The following is an 18,501-nucleotide window of genomic DNA, read 5'->3' as shown; positions in this document are numbered from 1 at the left end:
TGCGCGTGTGTGCGTACATACCATATTGCTTTTGTTTTTAGTATAATGAAACATAACGTGGCAATTATTGAATATATGAAGCTAAATGGGCAGGACTGATTGCAAAATGGAGGTAAAAATATATCGAGAGAAAATTGTGCGACGTGATTCTTCTGGGGCTAATCAATGGTCGAAATTTAAAGCGCGCCTCGCCATCATTTCCATTGACAGAATGATTATTATTTATGCGCGGCTCGCAATAATCGCTGGCAATTATTGTTTATTAAATTGCCGCGCACAGTGAGCTTTGTTTCGATTATTCAACCGTTTCATTCGCACTTATTTGCAATTGTAAAATTAACTTTTACACGCGTGTCTGCCACGTTGTTGTTATTTATTTTTCATTATTACTGCTCACTGATGCATGACCACTAGGTCTAATTGTTTTTTATATATTAGCATGTTGCATTGGAAGGATTGCAGTTGTTGTCGCTTTACTGACGCTGTACTGTTATTACTGTAATATCAAAATTCAACTCGTGTTAGTTCTCGTAAATATATAAATACTTCATTTGACACTTTTAGATTTGAGATATTTATTTGATTCATTTATGCACAAGATGTACATAGGTATATACATTCATTTATCAATTAAGTTTTCTTTTTTCTCTACTTATTAATAAAAATATATAAAGTTCAGTAAATTATAAGGGAAATAATAGGGCAACTTATCTCCTTAATAAAACTTTTTGCTCAATATTTTAATTTTGTTTGCTGCATTCTTTCTTATAGAAACTGAAGGAAATTGTGTATGTCCTTCATGTTTCATATTCTGAATTTAAATTTAATTTAAGTTAAAATTTACATTTTGATCATTAATATCGGTTAATCTTATATACTCCAACATGAAATTCCGACATTAACTGTGTACCAACAATGTATTTTGACAATTTACCTCTATATCATTTTCCTGTTATCTCTGTTCAACGCTGTGTTAATTAACGGCTAATCGAGGACGATAGAAAATTAGGCCATAATCAAAGTGTGTAACAATAGACTACTTAAGCTTAGTTTATCCTGATTGCATTCAATTATTGAGTTTTGATGCCGTTAATCCAATTGTGATTCGAACGAGCATAATTTAGATGCGCTTTTCACATTACAAAAGTGCACTCTGTTTTTGAACTCATATTAAAATGTACCTTATTTGATTATATCAATTTAGATTGAGTAGTTTCCGAAATTTCTGGACATTGAAATGTATTTAATGTAATATTTACGATTTTTTTTATTCAAATTATTTTGCTTAGTGCTATATAAGGCGCGTTTGATCGATAATTATAATTAATACAATTGATTTGAGAGAAGCTACGTATTTACAATACAAACAACACATGAAGTCGATATTTTGCATGCATGTTCAGTCTTGCTTACGGAATGCGTTAGAATTAATATAAAGTCGTTAACAGCAATTTCCGTTATAAAAAAATGCTATGGTAAAAAATAAACAATACTTACGACGCTGTTTAATTTGAAATTTAAATTATTTAATTTAGCGACGATGAATGTATATTTTCTGAATAAATGTTAATGTACGTTTTTGTTAAAAAGAAGTATTTATTTATTATTCGATATAATATAAATCTCTGCAAGTGCTATTAGAGAGTAGAAAACAAATTAAATGTCAGAATATGAAAACCTTTTTACAAACGTCAAAAAGTTGTTACTAGAGAGAACATATCTATATAAAACCGATTGATTCTTAAATCACCTACTAATGCAAAATCCTACAGAGTGGCTACAAAATTTACAACACTAAAATGCGCGAGTTTGGAAAAGTGTCAAAATCCGAGATATTTCCAAACGCAATATAAAACTAATCGCGGAGAGAGAACGATGTCCGAGTTGCCAAGTCGGCGAGTCGCGATGAAATTTATCCTGAGAAACGTCGCCAGGACTGAAGATAGCATCGGAGCGAGGATAATGTGAACGCGCAGCCGATTATCGCACGGCAATTTTATGAAATATACGGAAAATTGCCGAGATCGAGCATTCCAGTCACGTTTTATTTTCCATTGAATCCCATCCACGTAGCTTGCATTCCCCAAGATTCGACTGCTCGTAAACCGTAAACCGTAAAGCAATCGCTCCACGCCTTAACGCTTCTCGTAAATCGGTTTCTCGCGATAGGGATTACCTGGATTATCTGGTGACCCCTCCCCCCCCCGACCTCTCGTCGGCCTTTTCCTCGTTTTGTGGGGAAGGAGGGCAAGGATTTCGCGCGCCAGATCTACCGCGAAGCACCCGCACTTCCGGCATTAGCATCGACGTTCGCTTAATTAAGTGCCCCTTTCTTACCGAAAGATGTAACTCCCCCTCCGAGCGCGAGGAAACGCGTCGTGCGATTCCATCGCGGCCGAAATGCACGCGACGAAAGTACCGCGCACTATCGAGTTCTTCGTCTTGATTTTCGACGCACATCGGCACGAGGCGTTGATAATCGGTGGCGCACGAAGTAAGTGTTCTTCATTTTCTTAACAGGATCGCTGAGCAACAACTCAATACCCATCGTCCCGTCTAATGTCAGAGAAGAGAAGGATCAGATTCACACGGGAACGTGTATTCGTGAAGGTTTGTGCTTCGCATTCTTTTGTTACACAGTATAACGTACCATGTAATCCGGCGTGTCGCTAATAGACTATAATTCACCATGCTTTTTGTAAGGAGCAATAATCAATTAACCGACAGCTGCTACTTACAAGAGAAATCGCTATTTTTCCTTGATTGGCAGTTTTCCCTCCTCTCATAAAAGCATCGTGAATTATGTTGCGACGTGCCAACTGAACACGCTCTACTTCAGTCATTCACGAAATCCTTTTATGTCCCGTACAAACTTGCGGTCGTCCCGCGATCACGTTTGTCGAACGGAACACGCACGCGTGGAAGCGCGCTCGCGTAGACGTAAGAGGAACGTACCGCGACGGTTGTGATCTTCGGCCGTTGACGCCTTTCGTTTTCGTTTACACCGAGGATATGTACAAAATGATGAGGGACACCAATAGACAACTTGAGGACAGTATCGGCCCCGCGGTCCCGGTCTGCATCGCTTCCGGTCGCTCGCCTGTAATACAAAGACATCCCGGGTTAAGGCAAGCGGTCTGTCAGCGATGAAATCTCATTTTAACCATTTAATCTCATTTCTACGTTAAAATATGCGCGCACCGATGAAAAGAAGAAAGAGACAAAGATCATAAAGGCAACATCTCTCTCGAATGTTTTTCTCTCTCGCGAGGTTTCGTCTTTCGTCGTGACAGGTGTGTTGCATTATCTTTTCGACCGGAACTCGACTAACCGGCTAATACATTTTTATTACGTCACTCTTGTTTCTGTTAAAATGATGGTAAAACCATTATTACGAAAGGTTCTTCGGGATTTATGCCGCGAGTATAAATAAACCATCCATCAATCTATCAAGTCTCATTCAGCGAATATAATCTACTTCGCGCGAACTGGAAAGGCAAAAACGGGGTGAGGTGGGTCGAGAGGGTTGAAGCGACCCGGAGTTCCCCGGGCGTGATCTGGATAATGAGAGCTTACCGTGCAGCGCGTGCTGGTGCCACCGCGGATATTTTCGCATGGAAAGTTATTGAAATACTAGTGACGTGTACCGCGCGAGGAAAGTTTCTCGCGTCGGTGTGACTGCTGAAATTAATTGAATCGCTCGCTCGCTCGCTCGTGAGCGCGCTTTTTGTTCCGCGTCGCGGAATGCGTCGTGAAACTTTTTAATGAATGTCAACTGCGAGCGATACATTCGGATAAATGATCCTGTTTTCTGGCGCGCAATTTGCCGGACCGCCGGGCCGTGCGATCGCCTACGCTGGGAATGTTGATCGCGACGATTTCGCCCATTGTAAAAAGTTTCGAGCGGACTGAAGCGGCGTATTAGGCGCGTCCTTTCTATCCGACCTTTTATCGGATATCGGCCACTTCGTAAAACGAATCGAAGTACTATTTCCGGACGTGCGTTTCCCCTCGCCCCACCCGTAATGCCCGCGGAATTTTCCGACTCGGCCCTCGTAAATTTACCAAGTTTTGCGCCCACGCGAAACTTTCGCGTCCGTCCGTTCGTTCGTTCGTTTGTTTGCCCGCTATTCGCGTTTCTTATAACGATGCAGGGAAATTTGGGAGGATTTTTCGACGGTCCTCTCGGAACGGTGGGAATATAGAGGCGAAACTTTCCAAAATTGTTTTTAACGCATTGTAACTGGGACTCCGAGAGATTATTCCGACGTGCGCGGCTAATGGCAAAGTTTTCATTAAGTCGAGGGACCTATATATTTCTTTCGATGTGGGAATATCGGTCGCGCCAGCCAAGGCAAGCGCGCCGCGCTCCAGCACGCGTGTGCGAATCGAAGAGTAATTTCCGCCCCGTTCAGGCGGTATCAAGCGAGCAGCTGTAAATTTCTGCGAGCTTTTAAGGTGTCGTATTCTACGGAGAGATCGGGATTTCGATGGTAAAATTTTAAGAGCGCGCACTTACGAGTTATTTTGGTCGTCGCGATTCGTATTTTCTTTGACAATGAGCGCGTTGATCGATATTGCTGCAATTGATTCCAGGCCGACATTTCGAAAGCAGTAATTGAATTATTGAGAAAGATAGAAGACGATGCGGAAATTAAAAACCCTGAATTATCCTATTTAATGTAATTTATTAACTGTTTTATATTTAAATTATAGAATATGACCGAATTCAACGCAAATATTTTTTGTAATTTTTATATCTAACACAACTTGATACATTTAATATAAATTTGTTGAAAATATGAAAATGATATATTAAAGTAAAATTTAATAAATTAATTCTGGGTCACATAAAAGGGCAAAATAAGTTATCCGTTTCATATACAGATGCTGTAAAAAAAAATAATATCTAAGATAAAAATTGTATTTAAAGTAATAAATAAAATAACTATTTTTACTATTACATGTAAATTCTCTACATAATTTATATAACTATATTAATCATAATTTTTAAACTTAAAAGAGAGCAACAGAAGTTTATAAATGTTTAATAATAGATTTTGTTTAATTCCATTAGCGAGAAATCATTGGATAAATGGTTTCTCTTCATGTTGAAATATAGATATTTTATAGATATTCGAAACGTTGAGATTATAATTAAAATAAAAAGATATTATTATCCTTTTATAACATTTTGCAGATAGTCGCTTTGTTACCTATGCACGGCAATATATGGTTACAAATATATATCCGGATTATTTCGCGAATCATTTCGCAATCCGCATGTTTCACTAAACGATATATTGGAATATCCGCGAATCACCGAGCGAAATTTGTTTCCTCGCGCGATGTTGTCGCGCGTCGCGAAAAACAAGCCGCGATAACGAACATAATTCAATAGTGTCTCCCGCATGCGCTTCATTAATAAATTATTCAAGCTAGGTTATTGAAGCATTCGCCAACTCCGCCGGCTTCTTCGTTCGTCGCGAATGACGAAGGGCCTTATTATGCGAAATCGGGGTGCCTCGTATTCGCGTCGAGTTCACGCGAGCGTTTCCGTATATATACATATATATTTATATGTGCACGCGCGCGCCAACTTCGCGACTGCATAATTGCCAAGAGTTTGATAGAGCGGCAAGTTTCGAGCTCGCGGCCGAAAGCTGGGAAGGGACAGCTGCGGGCGTACATTCTCGGCCGATATTCTCCGACTATCAAGAATACATCACGAGACCGGTACGTGAAACCCATTAGAAAGATAAGAATTAAGAGCTATTAGGCGTGATAAGAATGAGGGATAAGAAAGAACACGTGATAAGAAAGTATAAAAGAATAGAGACTTTTTGCGCGCCGAGGCGCGCTGTTCACCGTGTTTTTCACCTCTTTTTCGTTATCATCCGTTTATCGATTTCTAGTCCGGCGAACAGCGGATCTATACGCGCATTTCGGTGCCGCGAAACTTTTCCGATCCACTATCGGTCCTGAGTAGTTTTAACGATCGCGGACGCGGAACGGTTCGAGTTTACGAGCTGGCTGTGTGAATAGTTAACATCTACAGCTTCTCTATGCGGGATGTGAACTGCAGAGCGACGGTCAATAAAATAATTTTGCACGCTATAAAGCAAGACCCGATGACAGCCAGTACGCTTTGGGAATTCATTTCGAGGGGCGGAAATTGCAACTTGGCAGATTGGCCAGGTTGATTCAGAATTCTGGCGCCTCGAAGCGACACGATAGTTAATCGTCGTAGCACAACGGAATTATATTAATTCCACGGAATTGTAAGCAGGCATGAGAATTTAGGCTAGCAAGCGCATTTTTATTACTCGATAATTATAATTATCTTAAATTTTTTGGTGCCAGTTTAGAGCAGTTTGCCCGGTACGAAAAGGCATGGAAACACGAAATCTTTCCTTCGTTGCGAATTGCTTTTCAGTAAAGCAATTAAAAGACTCATGCTTATTAACGAATCAATGCGAGATTTAATATATACGATACGTAATAATTAATTGCAGTGGTCATTTAGTTCGTTGTTCAAATAAATACCAAAAACGTTCCGCTTTAGAGAGAAGCTTTAGAAAGAGGCAAATAAATATACGAAACGTAAAATTTTTAATTAAGCTACCTAGCTACCTCGGCTGATGAAGAAATAGCGAGTTGTACCGAAAATACATGACATTTCGCGGCCGTTGTCTCGCGTCGCTCGTAAAATCGCGTCGACAAGAACGGAGCTCTGGGCTCTGGCGTACCTCGCAGGAGCAAAGACTCACCATTTAGGACATGAACCCTGATAGACGCCGTATTGGCGTTGCTGGGCTTGCAGCTGTACTCCCCGGAGTCCGAGGGCTGCGCCGTCTGAATGAGAAGCCAGGAGGTGGTAACGTCGCCACCCTTCTCGGTTATCACGGAGACGCCGCCCCTGGGACTGTCGTAACTCAGGACTTTCTCATTGTAGTACCAGAAGATGAAGGCTGGTGGCTCCGAACTGAAGCGTATGGCACACGTCAGGTTTATCGTGCTGCCCGCACCGACATACAACTCGGGGCCGCCCAGTATCGTCGCCGTAGGTACTGCGATAAAGAAGAATTTTCTCTCGCTTTCTATTTCCCTCCTCTTCCTCGTTCTCCTCGTTCTTATCATGCTCTCCAATTTCCCCCGATTCCACTCCCTCTCGGGGTCATCCGCCTCGGCTCGGATAACCCCAAAGATCCGTGCATCGCGTCGTGAAAGCTCTCTGTATGAAAGTCTTTTGGGAATGGTACTTAGCAAACGAGGGGAACGAGGAATCTTTAAAGCCGCCCCATGATCCGTGAGAAGTAACGAGGAAAAGCTTCTTAACAAACGCAGATAAGTGAGGATAATTGCGATGCCGTCGACGTCGCCCCTTCCGACGTCGAATTCAGCCCCGGGATCATCGTTAAATTGCGTTTAAATCATCAAGCGTACCATTTTTTCGTCAAATTTACTGCTTACTTTGATTCATGATCTCTAAATAGTTTGATGCACAAACGGAAACCGAATTGAGGCTAGATAACATATATTTTACGCATTTCGATATATCGTCCGAACGAATAATATTCACGTTTTTACGTTTATTCTGTAAATTTATCCTTTTTCTCTGGCCTTTCATTAATCATGTATTTACTAATTTAATCTCGCTGTGAACACAGAAATGGAATTTTTTTCAAAAGCCGGAAGAGAACCATGCCGTCCTAGCGGACCGATATTTTGCGGATTGAGACTGAAACGCTCGCCAGAGCGTTTTGGAAATTTCATCGAATGGTAGAACGGGGACAACGACGGGTGAGATTACATTGAATGAAACATGAAACTTACCAACGACATTCAAGCGAAATTGATACGACTTGATAGGTATGGTGGAAATCTGACATTCATAGATTCCCTGGTCTCGCTCCTGCGCCCACTTTATGCAGAGGGTCCATTCGGACCATTCGTTGCTGTGGCCCGTGTTTTGTCTGTGTAACGCTTGAAATCGCTGGTCACTTGTGTACGTATACGCTCCCGCAGTCAGAATGTGGATGTCTCTATGCCTGACCCAGGATACCTTCGCAAACAAAATTGACAATAATGGTGATAAATGATAAACCAATAATGTAACTGGAATATTCAAACTGTCTTTCATCAACCGCATTACATTTATTGTTAGAGAAAGCGGTGGAATTAAGACTCTCGCGATTGCCTTGCGCTTTCCTGCACCCAAGAAAATGACATGCGCGCGACTAATTCGCGCGGCGCACCTTGCAGGCAATATGAGAGATCATTTGCCAGAGTTTCTCGTTGTGCTCGCGTTGGTTCCACTTAACGTTCGACATTCATCATTGCCGACGTCTTCTTGCAGTTTCGCGCGCGGATGCAGCGTTTCCCTCTCCGTCCCTCGCGCCGGCGCGTCCGCGAGTCGCCCCATTCGTCCCGATGGATAAGTTGGGAAGCGCTAAACTGCTTTTGTTCCCGTGCAATAGCTACCGCTAGCCAGACACCGCGAGAGACGTAAACTTCGTCGAGTAAATACGCTAAGTGGTGCCAACGGCGAGCACATATGTAAACGGCGTTCGCACGGCGCGCGTGTATATATACATGCACAAGACCGGGAAAACGGTGTGCCGTACCGACACACTCCCGGCCTCGCCCGGTTTATATACGAGGTCAGAGCTCTGTGAAAATATCGACAAACAGCCAAGCCGCCCACACTCCTAAAGACCAACCCAGCCCCTCCGGGAGGGGAAGGGTTGAAATTTCCCGCATTGGGGACGCGCGCCCCGGCGCGAGAACCCGACGTTAATATGCGTCGAACTTACCGTTACCGCGAATTCCAATGTTACGGTTTTGCTCCCATTGCCTCGCGATTGCTTTTAGGATGGATGGTTGACAGACGGTGACGATAAATTATTTCGACGCGGGTATTTTGCGTGTGTGTGATTTTTTTTCAAACACTATGATTTAGCAGCATTATGATGCATGTGTACGATTGGAAATGTATAAAATACACAACAAATTCAAGGTGCGCAAAAAATCTGTACATGTGTGTTTATGTATATTTTTTGAATTAAATTTTGCTTTGATGTACTATATTAAATGTGTTTAGTAATATAAAATATATAATAAGCATAATTTTTAGCTGAAACAAACGTAATAATATGAAAATCGTTAAGCGGAAAATATTACTTAAACTTTTCAGAGAACGAGACATGAACGTTTCATTTTATTAGACGTATATGATCTTTATTATTAGTATCACAGTCTCTCTTTCCGCATGCAAATTCTTACGATTCTCTCGCCATGTTTCATATCTGAAAACTGCAGGGAAATAAAAGTATTCGCTTTGTTGGAACAGAAATGCGTACACTTCATTGAAAAGTCGACGAGTCTCTCTGTAGTAGTCCTCGGGAATATTAAAGCAGGCGGCGAGCTTCGACGAGAGAGCGCTACAGAAGTGCCTTTTCTTATGGTTTAACTTTTAAGTGACCGAACTTTCTTCATGAGTAAAATTTAATTTCTCGTCTCTATTCACTTATCATCGCGGATGTATTCCATAAAAGAATGGAGGATGTGATTAAGCCGGCCCTTTTACTGTTCCTCTTATTTAAAACGATAATTATAATTTTACACAGACAGATGGAGCAGTTTTCTTAATAATTTAGCAATGTAACGTGATTAATCTAAATTATATAAAAAGTAAAATTTTAAATTTGTACAAATTGATCTTTAATCACATTCCGTAATTTCATATTTATAACATCTGCAATCCATAATGTAATACGCTCGGGATTAATTCAATCCAAAGATTAATAATATCGCACGTGACGACTCGTTAATCCTCTTTAATCCACTTTTAAGATAAGAAAGTTAGTCGCGCGAGAAAAAATACGGAGAGCTGAAATGGTGGAGAGGCGCCTGTAAGATAATATTATTTCTGAAGAATTCTGAGAGAGTTTCAAATGTAAGAAGACGCCCGGATCGCGCTCCGCGTTCCGCAGAATCCTTTTATTTCCCGTTCGAAGTCTTCCCCGGAAAATCGCCAAAGACCGTCGAAGTCTCACACTCTGACACCAGCACCCGCGTGAACGCGCGCGTGAAAATCTGCTTTGCGTGCGCGCTGGCAGCGGAGAAAGCTCGCCTGGGAAACTTTCTGTATTCCCCCGCAACTTTTCTTACGTTTCGACACGGGTCGGTGGCTTTTCCGCGGCGGGCGTTCCATACGGAAATAGACGGATCCTCTCGTTCGGTCCTTCCGTTTCGGGATCGCAGTAAAGTTGGTCAGGCGCACTGTACGAAGGACTTCATGATGCAAAAACTCCGACACGGATGGTTATCAGAGTTATCGAAATGAGCTTCCATTCCGATGAGCTTATTTCCAAAAGCTACGTTCTTGCCTCTCGCTCTTGCCGGAAAGACTTTAAAGGTGATGCATAAAATCCGTGTGAGCCGCGAAAATAAAGTCTCGTGTACATTGATCTCATCACTTGTATATCTAGTAAATTCGTTACTTGAAAGACAATTGAAAAACTGTTTTGGATAAATGAAAACACAGCTACAAAGGATGATTTTTTTAAATATACTTAACTTGTAATTAAAAGTTTCTGAGTTCTATTGATTATATTTATGTATATACTTTGAATCATTTTAAAAATATTTTACGATTAATCTAAATTATCGATCTGATGTTTCTTAATCGTATGTATACTATTTATTTAAGAAATTAATTAAAAATCATATTTTTAGTTTTCTTCATATTCAATCCGACTGTTTTAAACAATTGCACCACTTTAAATTTAAATATTAAATGTAAACAGAGTTGGATATAAATTTTAATAAATATTTTTTTCAAAAAAGATACTAACACGCGAATAAATTAAAAGAATCTAAAAATCATTATTTTAAAAATAAAATAATTTATATAAAATAATCGCTAAACTAGGAATAATCTGTTTTTTTTTGTATGCTAAAATACAGTATTCTTTATCGATTAATACTTCCACAGTCGAACAAGCATTATCAGCGAGATCAGTAATTATTATGCAAATTTTGCGCGGAAATTAAAGTACTATGTACCTTTCGCATTTTGGATAACAACGAAAGAAAGGAGGGCGAATTGTTATCGCTTTATCTGAATTATCTTGTTATACATGTAAACTCCATACTTTACTATTCTGTTTTCGCAGTCGCTTCTTTTGCGTGGGCACTTTTGTGCTGATTGCTGAGTGCATCGTCGTCGGTCCTATTAGTCGATATTTCTGCTGATATTTGTCCCGCGGAACTCGATCGTTTATTTATATAGCTTTATTCGTAAAATATCTTTCCTCCTTTCTTTTTTGTCACGTGTATGCCAACCGCCGTTTCGGTGCGATGTCGACGCAGTAATTGGAAACATGCGCGCGTTGAGAGATGTCTGGTGACACGCGTCAGAATGCATTTCCAACCTCGATATACGTACTAAAAACGTTTATTGGCTTCGCGAATCTTATGCAAAATTTTACAATTTTACTCGATTGCTTGAAGTCTCATGCGAGATTTTTATTTAAAGTCGAGTGATATTTAAAATAATCATCGAGTTAATCATCAAGTTATTGAAACTTAATATGCAAAATATTATCCTTGGGAGAATACAAATATATACACAATGTTCGCAGATCTAAAACATCTAAATAAATAAATGAAAAAGAGATTTTCTTTGAAATTCGAAATTATAACTCGCGAAATTGTTGTCAGAGAGACGCAATATGAATTCTTGTATTAATGATGAAAATGTGAATAATTTGCCTGGTTTTTTAATAACGCTTTTATTGCTTTATTATTTTGCAGAATATTGCGTATTCGTTTCTGTAATTTCATCTCATTGACTTTTTTAATATCCGTATATGAGCTGCATTGCGTGGAATTTCGCTGTTTTTCTCCTGATAATCCGATAGCGCTAGCGCACTAATCAGACAGGCGTTTGTATCACGAAATACGATTAAAAGCTCTCCCCTTTTGATATCGCGTTGCATCAAGAGTGTATATTGGAATTTAATCCATCAACATTGAATGAAGATAATTTCGGTATTGTGCGTTTCCTGAAACGTTCGATTGTATGCTTGCCTTCAGTTAAGTATCGAAAACGTGAAATGCGATGTATGTGCAATATGTGTATATATTTATTAGATTTATTTATATTTATTGAATATATTTCCTTTCGTGGAAAAAAAAACAATATACGTTATTACATGAAACAGATCCAATAAAACGTTATAAGTTGTTCAATCGTTTTTAATCTCTCCAGGATCGTTAAAATCTTCTAATAATTCTATTAAAAAGGAAACTATATATTCTAATTTTTAAAAATAGAATGACATAAAATTACATATCTTCAAATATTGTTTTTTTAATAATACTTATTTAAAAGATTTTCTATATTTATATTAGGAATAGTATATTTTTTAATAAACTGTAATGATGAATGTAACTAATATATCATATTTTAACTTAAAACAGTCACTAAATATTTAGGATTTTGTAAATCTTTTAACAATTTTTTGACAGACATTATTTTTGACATGAAGTGACAGTCCTTGATCGACAAGTGATATAAATTCTTGTTTTCTTTCGTTGTGACACAATTTGATATTTTGTATAACTTTACAAAACAAAATCTGGCGGTATTATGTTTGGTGACCTACATAAACATTCACAAAACCGGTCAATCATGTTCTGACTATCTGTTTGCAATTTTATTATTGTGTATTCAAATATTATGTAAATCTCGTGAAAAAGAAATGTCAGCAATATTTAGAAGAGAAAGTATTTTTATTGCTATTTTAAACAGTCGTAAAAATCTACGTACAGCGTATATTCATCATTTAATATGAGCAACGAAATTCTCATACTGATGATGTTTAGTATGATATTGATATAATTTATCTGTTTTAATTTTTCCGCGAAATTAATTCATGAACGAATAGGAATAAGAATAATTCATAAAATGTGGAGAATACGAGAGAATTGACATATATATCTTTAAGACGTTCGAGTGAATTAGAAACACTTGCTTATACTTACTTATTGGCTTTGCAACAAGCAGCCTCGGGGAAAAATAAACTAACTCGTAAATTGACTTTCGCGTTGCGATAGCTTAACCACTAGTGCGCAAATAATTAAATTGCTTTGTGAGAAAGCAGAAATGCGGAAAAATTTTCGAGCGAAACCCCGATTCTATTATTAAACACAATTACGACGTAACGCAACAAAACAACTATAAAGGAATGTAAAGTCAATTTTTTCCATATTATTTCGTCCGACGCTTTTGCAAATGATACAATAGCGTTTCAATTAAGTCTGCTTCTATCTCTCTCCTTCTCTTTCTTTTCTCTTTCTCTCGCATCTCGTTTTAATTATTCTGATGCAATAAAATATTTTTTCAAATAAAATAGTTTCTAAAAAGATATCCTATTCATAAATTATTAATTTATATCTTATGCTTAATTGATTTTTTCTCGATAAAAGTTTAATGAAATGCTACCTCTTTTTGTCACAGTTTTAATCTTTAATCTCAATGGTTACATCAGAAACTTTCAGAAAATATTACTGAGGTAAAGCTCATTTAAAAGTAAATATAAATTAAAGTTTTGTCACTCGTATCTTTCACTGAAGTATGAGTAATTTAATTTAAGTTGAAAGAGAGCTTTTATATTTTCAATTATTTAGAGTTCGAGAATCATTAACGACTCATTTTATAAAAAAGATCCCAATGGTTGATGCTAATAATTTAGTATAAAATCGTAATTTCTCCAGAAGAAAAAAGATTTACAAAAATTTGTGTAATGTTTTATTTCTGTCGAACATTTTTTTCTTTTTCTTTTCGGATCTCTTTTTATAAAGCGTGGAATCGGTGTTAAATTACTGGTTGCTGTTGCAAGGATCTCTATTGTCATCGTTAGAACAGCGAGTAACTGAATCTCTGGTTTGTACGAAGGAAAATAGTACATTGAAGTGAATACGGATCGTCGATACGTAATATCCGACGCATTTATTTAAAATAAGTAAAATTGAATATATTTCAGAAGCATCGTCTGTACGTTCTTAACAGATTACATTGATAATAATCCGCGCAAGATCGATCAATTCGAGCATTTCGTAACTCGGATCATTTCTTTCAATGGAAATCGTAATAGTAGTACTGCGTCTATGATAAAATTGAGTTTCCAGATACTTCTAAGGTCAATTAATGTTCAATCGATCCCGTGCACCTTGATTATTGCCTGCAAATCGTTTCTCCTAAAATTCCCTTAGATCGGTTTCCTCTTTTGTCCGCGAGAGAGGGAGAGGAGAAGAAGAAGAGAGAGAGAGAGAGAGAGAGTGTGTGTGTGTGTGTGTGTGTATGTGTGTGTTTAACTGTAGTTTAAATGTCTTCATATGTAAGCTTTATTTAAATATAAATATAATATATATATAAAAAAATAACGCTGTGCTTCAAGAACGTGGAGTAATTGATATTTGTTTAATAACTTTTAATCAGCATTTTCTTAATTAAAATAAATATTCTTGTTCAGTCTGCATAATAATTGTAAGAAATATCCTAATAAATATTCTCAAGCAGGGTGAACACACTCAACTGTTACAGATAATATCTTTGTAATTTATAATTCATAAGGTAATATAATGAAGGCCCTTACAGTCTTGTCGCCTAGATTGCGAACTCGGCACGTGAGGTATGCAGTTTTTCCAATCAGGGCCGTCACGTTGGTGTTCTGCGTGAAGTCGAAGGTGGGTTCCGGTTTCGACTTCGGGCCGGAAGAATGATCCAGCATTTGTTGCCGAGGTCTGGTCTGAATCGCGTGTCTATCCATGTTATCTATCGGCCGATCTCCTAGACTCAGCGTATCTGTAACAAGAGAGAAATTTGCTGATTGAGTATTCAGAAGTCGTAGTGTACGCCAAATGATTAATGTTGCACCACGATTCGCGCCAAGACGACAATATAAATTTTACCTTTTTTCGCCGTACGTTTATATGTACCGTACGTTTGATGAAGTCTAGAGTTACATCGAGACTTTATTTGATTTTATTTCATTTTATTTTATTTTTTCTTGAATGGCAAGAAATTTATTCGATGGTTATTATTTCTGATTTATACTTCGAAAAACTTCAGTTTGTATTGGAACGTGAATTATGTTGATTTCCGCACCAGTTAATTTCCTGTTGACAAATTAGCCTTTAATCACATTCCGTAGCCAAACAAGGGATTAGTGAAATTTCCGGTTAATTGAAATTTGTAATGGCAGCCATTAAATGTATGAACAAGAGTAACAAAGCATTCCGACGTCCAACGAAATGTTAGCAACTTTTTAAAATATGCAACATTGTGGATAGCGTATTTTTCTCGAATCGCTAAAAATTCTAATAAAAACTATTCAATCTTCTTGTAACCTAAAAATCGATTTTTTTTATCGACTTTGGCTATTTCAATATTCGCAGAAGCTAAATATAAAAGGAGACGGTTTAATATGCGAGCAACGATCGAAGCGCGTTCCTCAGAATAGAAAAGCGATTGGTATTTCACTCGACAAATCGAGACTTTTAATTCCGTCTATTCGTTATTATTCGTCACAGTCGTCACTTCTATATAAAAACGAAGATATTCAAACTTATAATTCTTAAATTGTAAAACATGGAACGTAAATATTGCGGATGTTTGAAATTGCAAATGACTAAGCTATTAATAATAGTAAATGTATAAATAACATTGATTTTAAATATTATATATTAATTTTTAATATTAATAAGAATTACAACATTAACACACATATGTTTATATACATATTTAAAATGTTTTAAATAATATATGAAGAGAGTTCACAGAGAGAGAGTAAGTTTTATATATTTTAGTACGTTAAGAACAAGATTCAAAAAGTTAAACAAAAAATCAGAGCAAAAGAAATATACTCAAAACTTCTGCAGAATGTATGTGCAGTGTAAATGTTATGATTTTTATTTAATTACAATTAGATCGATGAAATATAATTAATTGCTGAGAAAATTTAATGAGATTATTTCAGATCTGTGACGTCAGTATAGCTGTGCTCAGATGCTGCAAAATGGTCCGTATAGCACCCCTACACTTTGTGCACTGCAAGTTGTTGAGTTAGAAATGCACTCAGGAGCGGTCGATATATGTCTCGAAGTAGCAGAAGTGTTTGCTTAGTGTTTGAAACTAACTCCACTGCATATTCCGGATTTAATGGCGAATGGTACATACATTGCTATCATACGAATTACATATTTAAAATATTCAATTCATTCTTTTTTTACCTCCGTTTTGTTATAACGGTATTAATCAGAGGTATCTCTTAATTAAATGCTGATATTATATATTATTTTATATATAATTATGAAACTTAGTTATTATTTTTAGAAAAAAATATATTACTGGGGGAAAGCTGGGGAACAAACTATTTTATCAGGTGTATAATTATAATTATCACGCGTAAATATAACGCGAAGTACATAAATTTATAAAATCTGAACAACACTTCTACACAATGTCCAACATAGGATATTTCACGAGAAACACGCAAGCCGCGTTGTGCGCTATATATAGCTGTACTATATACGCCACGGACCACGGTACAATAGCGACGAACAAGATATAAGCAAACACCAAACAGCATCTTAGCCAAGTTATGGGCGTAGGAGGAAACTTAATCTTTATCTTAATAATCTCCGTCCCTCTCTCTCTCTCTCTCTCTCTCCTTTCTAGCCCGGTCTTAAGTGCACTTCGGCATTCGTAAGAATACATCCGCCCGTCGCTCATTATCTCTCGCGAATGATGTTGCACACGAATTCGCTATACAACCAACAAAAGGACATTTCTTGATATCTCGCGCCCGCCTGAGCGAGCACTTGCTTTAATTAATTTCGTAGCGGCAACTAAGACCGAAGAGCTTATAACGAGCTTTTCCATGCACTCCAGGGAGTCCTTCTCTTTGGCTTTCCCAGAACTCGCCCCTTATATATCATCACGGCTGTCTTCGTATATCGAGATTCGAGAGAGCATCCCCACCACACACACACACACACACACACATATACACACACGTACTCACACGTACACTCCGCTGCACGGATATCACATTGTTGGAGCATGAGACTGCCGCACCTGAGGCGTATCTCGGTGGAAAGCTAATGAAGTGCAAAGTTTTCCACGTAGACTATCAGCTTTTGCTCGCTCGCTGCGATATGTCCTCGTTAATTAGAGGGGTTACAATCTACCGTTTCCATTCGGATGCGTTGACATCAAACTAACAACTTGACTCTCCCTTCTGCTGTCTTGCGAGAAACAAAGCTTCGACGATTTCATCGTTAAAATGAAGAGCGCAGTGATCTATTTCGTTGATGAAGCGCATATATATACGAGTGCGAGTGCACTCTATCACGGTTATAGACATCAGAAACGGACGGTTATGATTTAAATAGTTTCTTTTTCGACTTACAAATAATTCAAATATATAGACTTTTGCGATAAAGCTACAAAAATGCAAAATAAGTAATAAATAAAATAATAATGAAATAAATAAAACAGTATATAATGTATTTCTAAATATGTTTAAAAAAAATGTTTTTGTACAATCTGTTGCAAAGCAATTTAGAGTATTTATTAGAATATACGAAAGTTGAAAGTGAAGAATAATCGTTTATTTTAATTTATATTAAGGAAGAGTGTACTACAATTTACTCGAGAGATGGTTATAACTGTGAAGAAACGCCTTTTAATACAGTCCATACGTATCAGATCTTGTGAAGATGCCAAAGCTGAAGAGTTATATCGATGTCTTATAAAGTTCAGTACTCAATGTCCCGAGAGACAAGATACTACTATATACCACAGCTCGTCGCCATTGTCTTCAAGATGGCAGTCTCCATTATCGTCAACGTGATGTATTATAAGAAAAACAATGAAAAAAGATTTATCTTAACCGGAAGCGAAGAGTCCTTTACTCATACAACCCATTCTCTACCTAATTCACTCTTAAGCTGAAGCGTAATGAGCTCTGATCTAATCTAATTCCATCCAATCTTCCTCCAGCTATAGATACATCCCGCAGCTATTACAGTTCTCTGATTACTCAACTATAGATACTTTGTATGCACTTGGCTGTTGGAACTACCCCGTTTCACTCGCGCATTGAAAAGACGCGGTCGATCGTGTGCCTCGGCGTCATCGTCCTCGGCAATTTTGAATCTCGGTCTCTCGGGAATCATTTCAAACGGATATTCAGATTAGTTAGCTTCTTGACATGATAATAGAATATTAAGAATATTAAAATTTGCAGAAATAAAATTTTTAGGATTTACCAGTCGTTTCTTTGTTTATTTTATCATAATTATAAACAAAGAATTTTCAATGGTAACGGTTTTGTTATAGCAACTTTGCTTGACAAAAGTGCGATGTTCTCCCTGCGAGGAAGAAGCGAAAAATGACTGCAGAGATTACGTTCGACAGAGGAAACA

The 18,501-nt window shown here is 37.8% G+C and overlaps 1 protein-coding gene across 2 annotated transcripts in view; it reads right to left on the bottom strand.

Moving 5' to 3' along the window:
* Positions 1–1,552: 1,552 nt before the first annotated feature.
* LOC112463183 (cell adhesion molecule 2-like) overlaps positions 1,553–18,501 on the bottom strand; it is a 35,271-nt gene continuing 18,322 nt past the window's right edge. The window contains exons 2-6 of one of the 2 annotated variants that reach the window (XM_025029384.1): positions 14,667–14,875; positions 7,837–8,065; positions 6,771–7,070; positions 2,956–3,100; positions 1,553–2,556 (exon numbers count right to left, since the gene is read on the bottom strand). In XM_025029384.1, the coding sequence (XP_024885152.1) occupies positions 3,000–3,100; positions 6,771–7,070; positions 7,837–8,065; positions 14,667–14,875 (839 nt within the window). In that variant the 3' untranslated portion in view covers positions 1,553–2,556; positions 2,956–2,999. Of the gene's footprint in view, positions 3,101–6,770; positions 7,071–7,836; positions 8,066–14,666; positions 14,876–18,501 lie in introns of both variants that reach the window. The other variant, XM_025029382.1, reaches the window with a different exon arrangement.

The sequence above is a fragment of the Temnothorax curvispinosus genome, unplaced genomic scaffold (genome assembly GCF_003070985.1).
Source record: "Temnothorax curvispinosus isolate PA1 unplaced genomic scaffold, ASM307098v1 QBEX01013120.1, whole genome shotgun sequence".
Lineage (NCBI taxonomy): Eukaryota > Metazoa > Arthropoda > Insecta > Hymenoptera > Formicidae > Temnothorax > Temnothorax curvispinosus.
The sequence above is the reverse complement of the archived record's forward strand: the minus strand, read 5'-3'. Positions and strand labels throughout refer to the sequence as shown.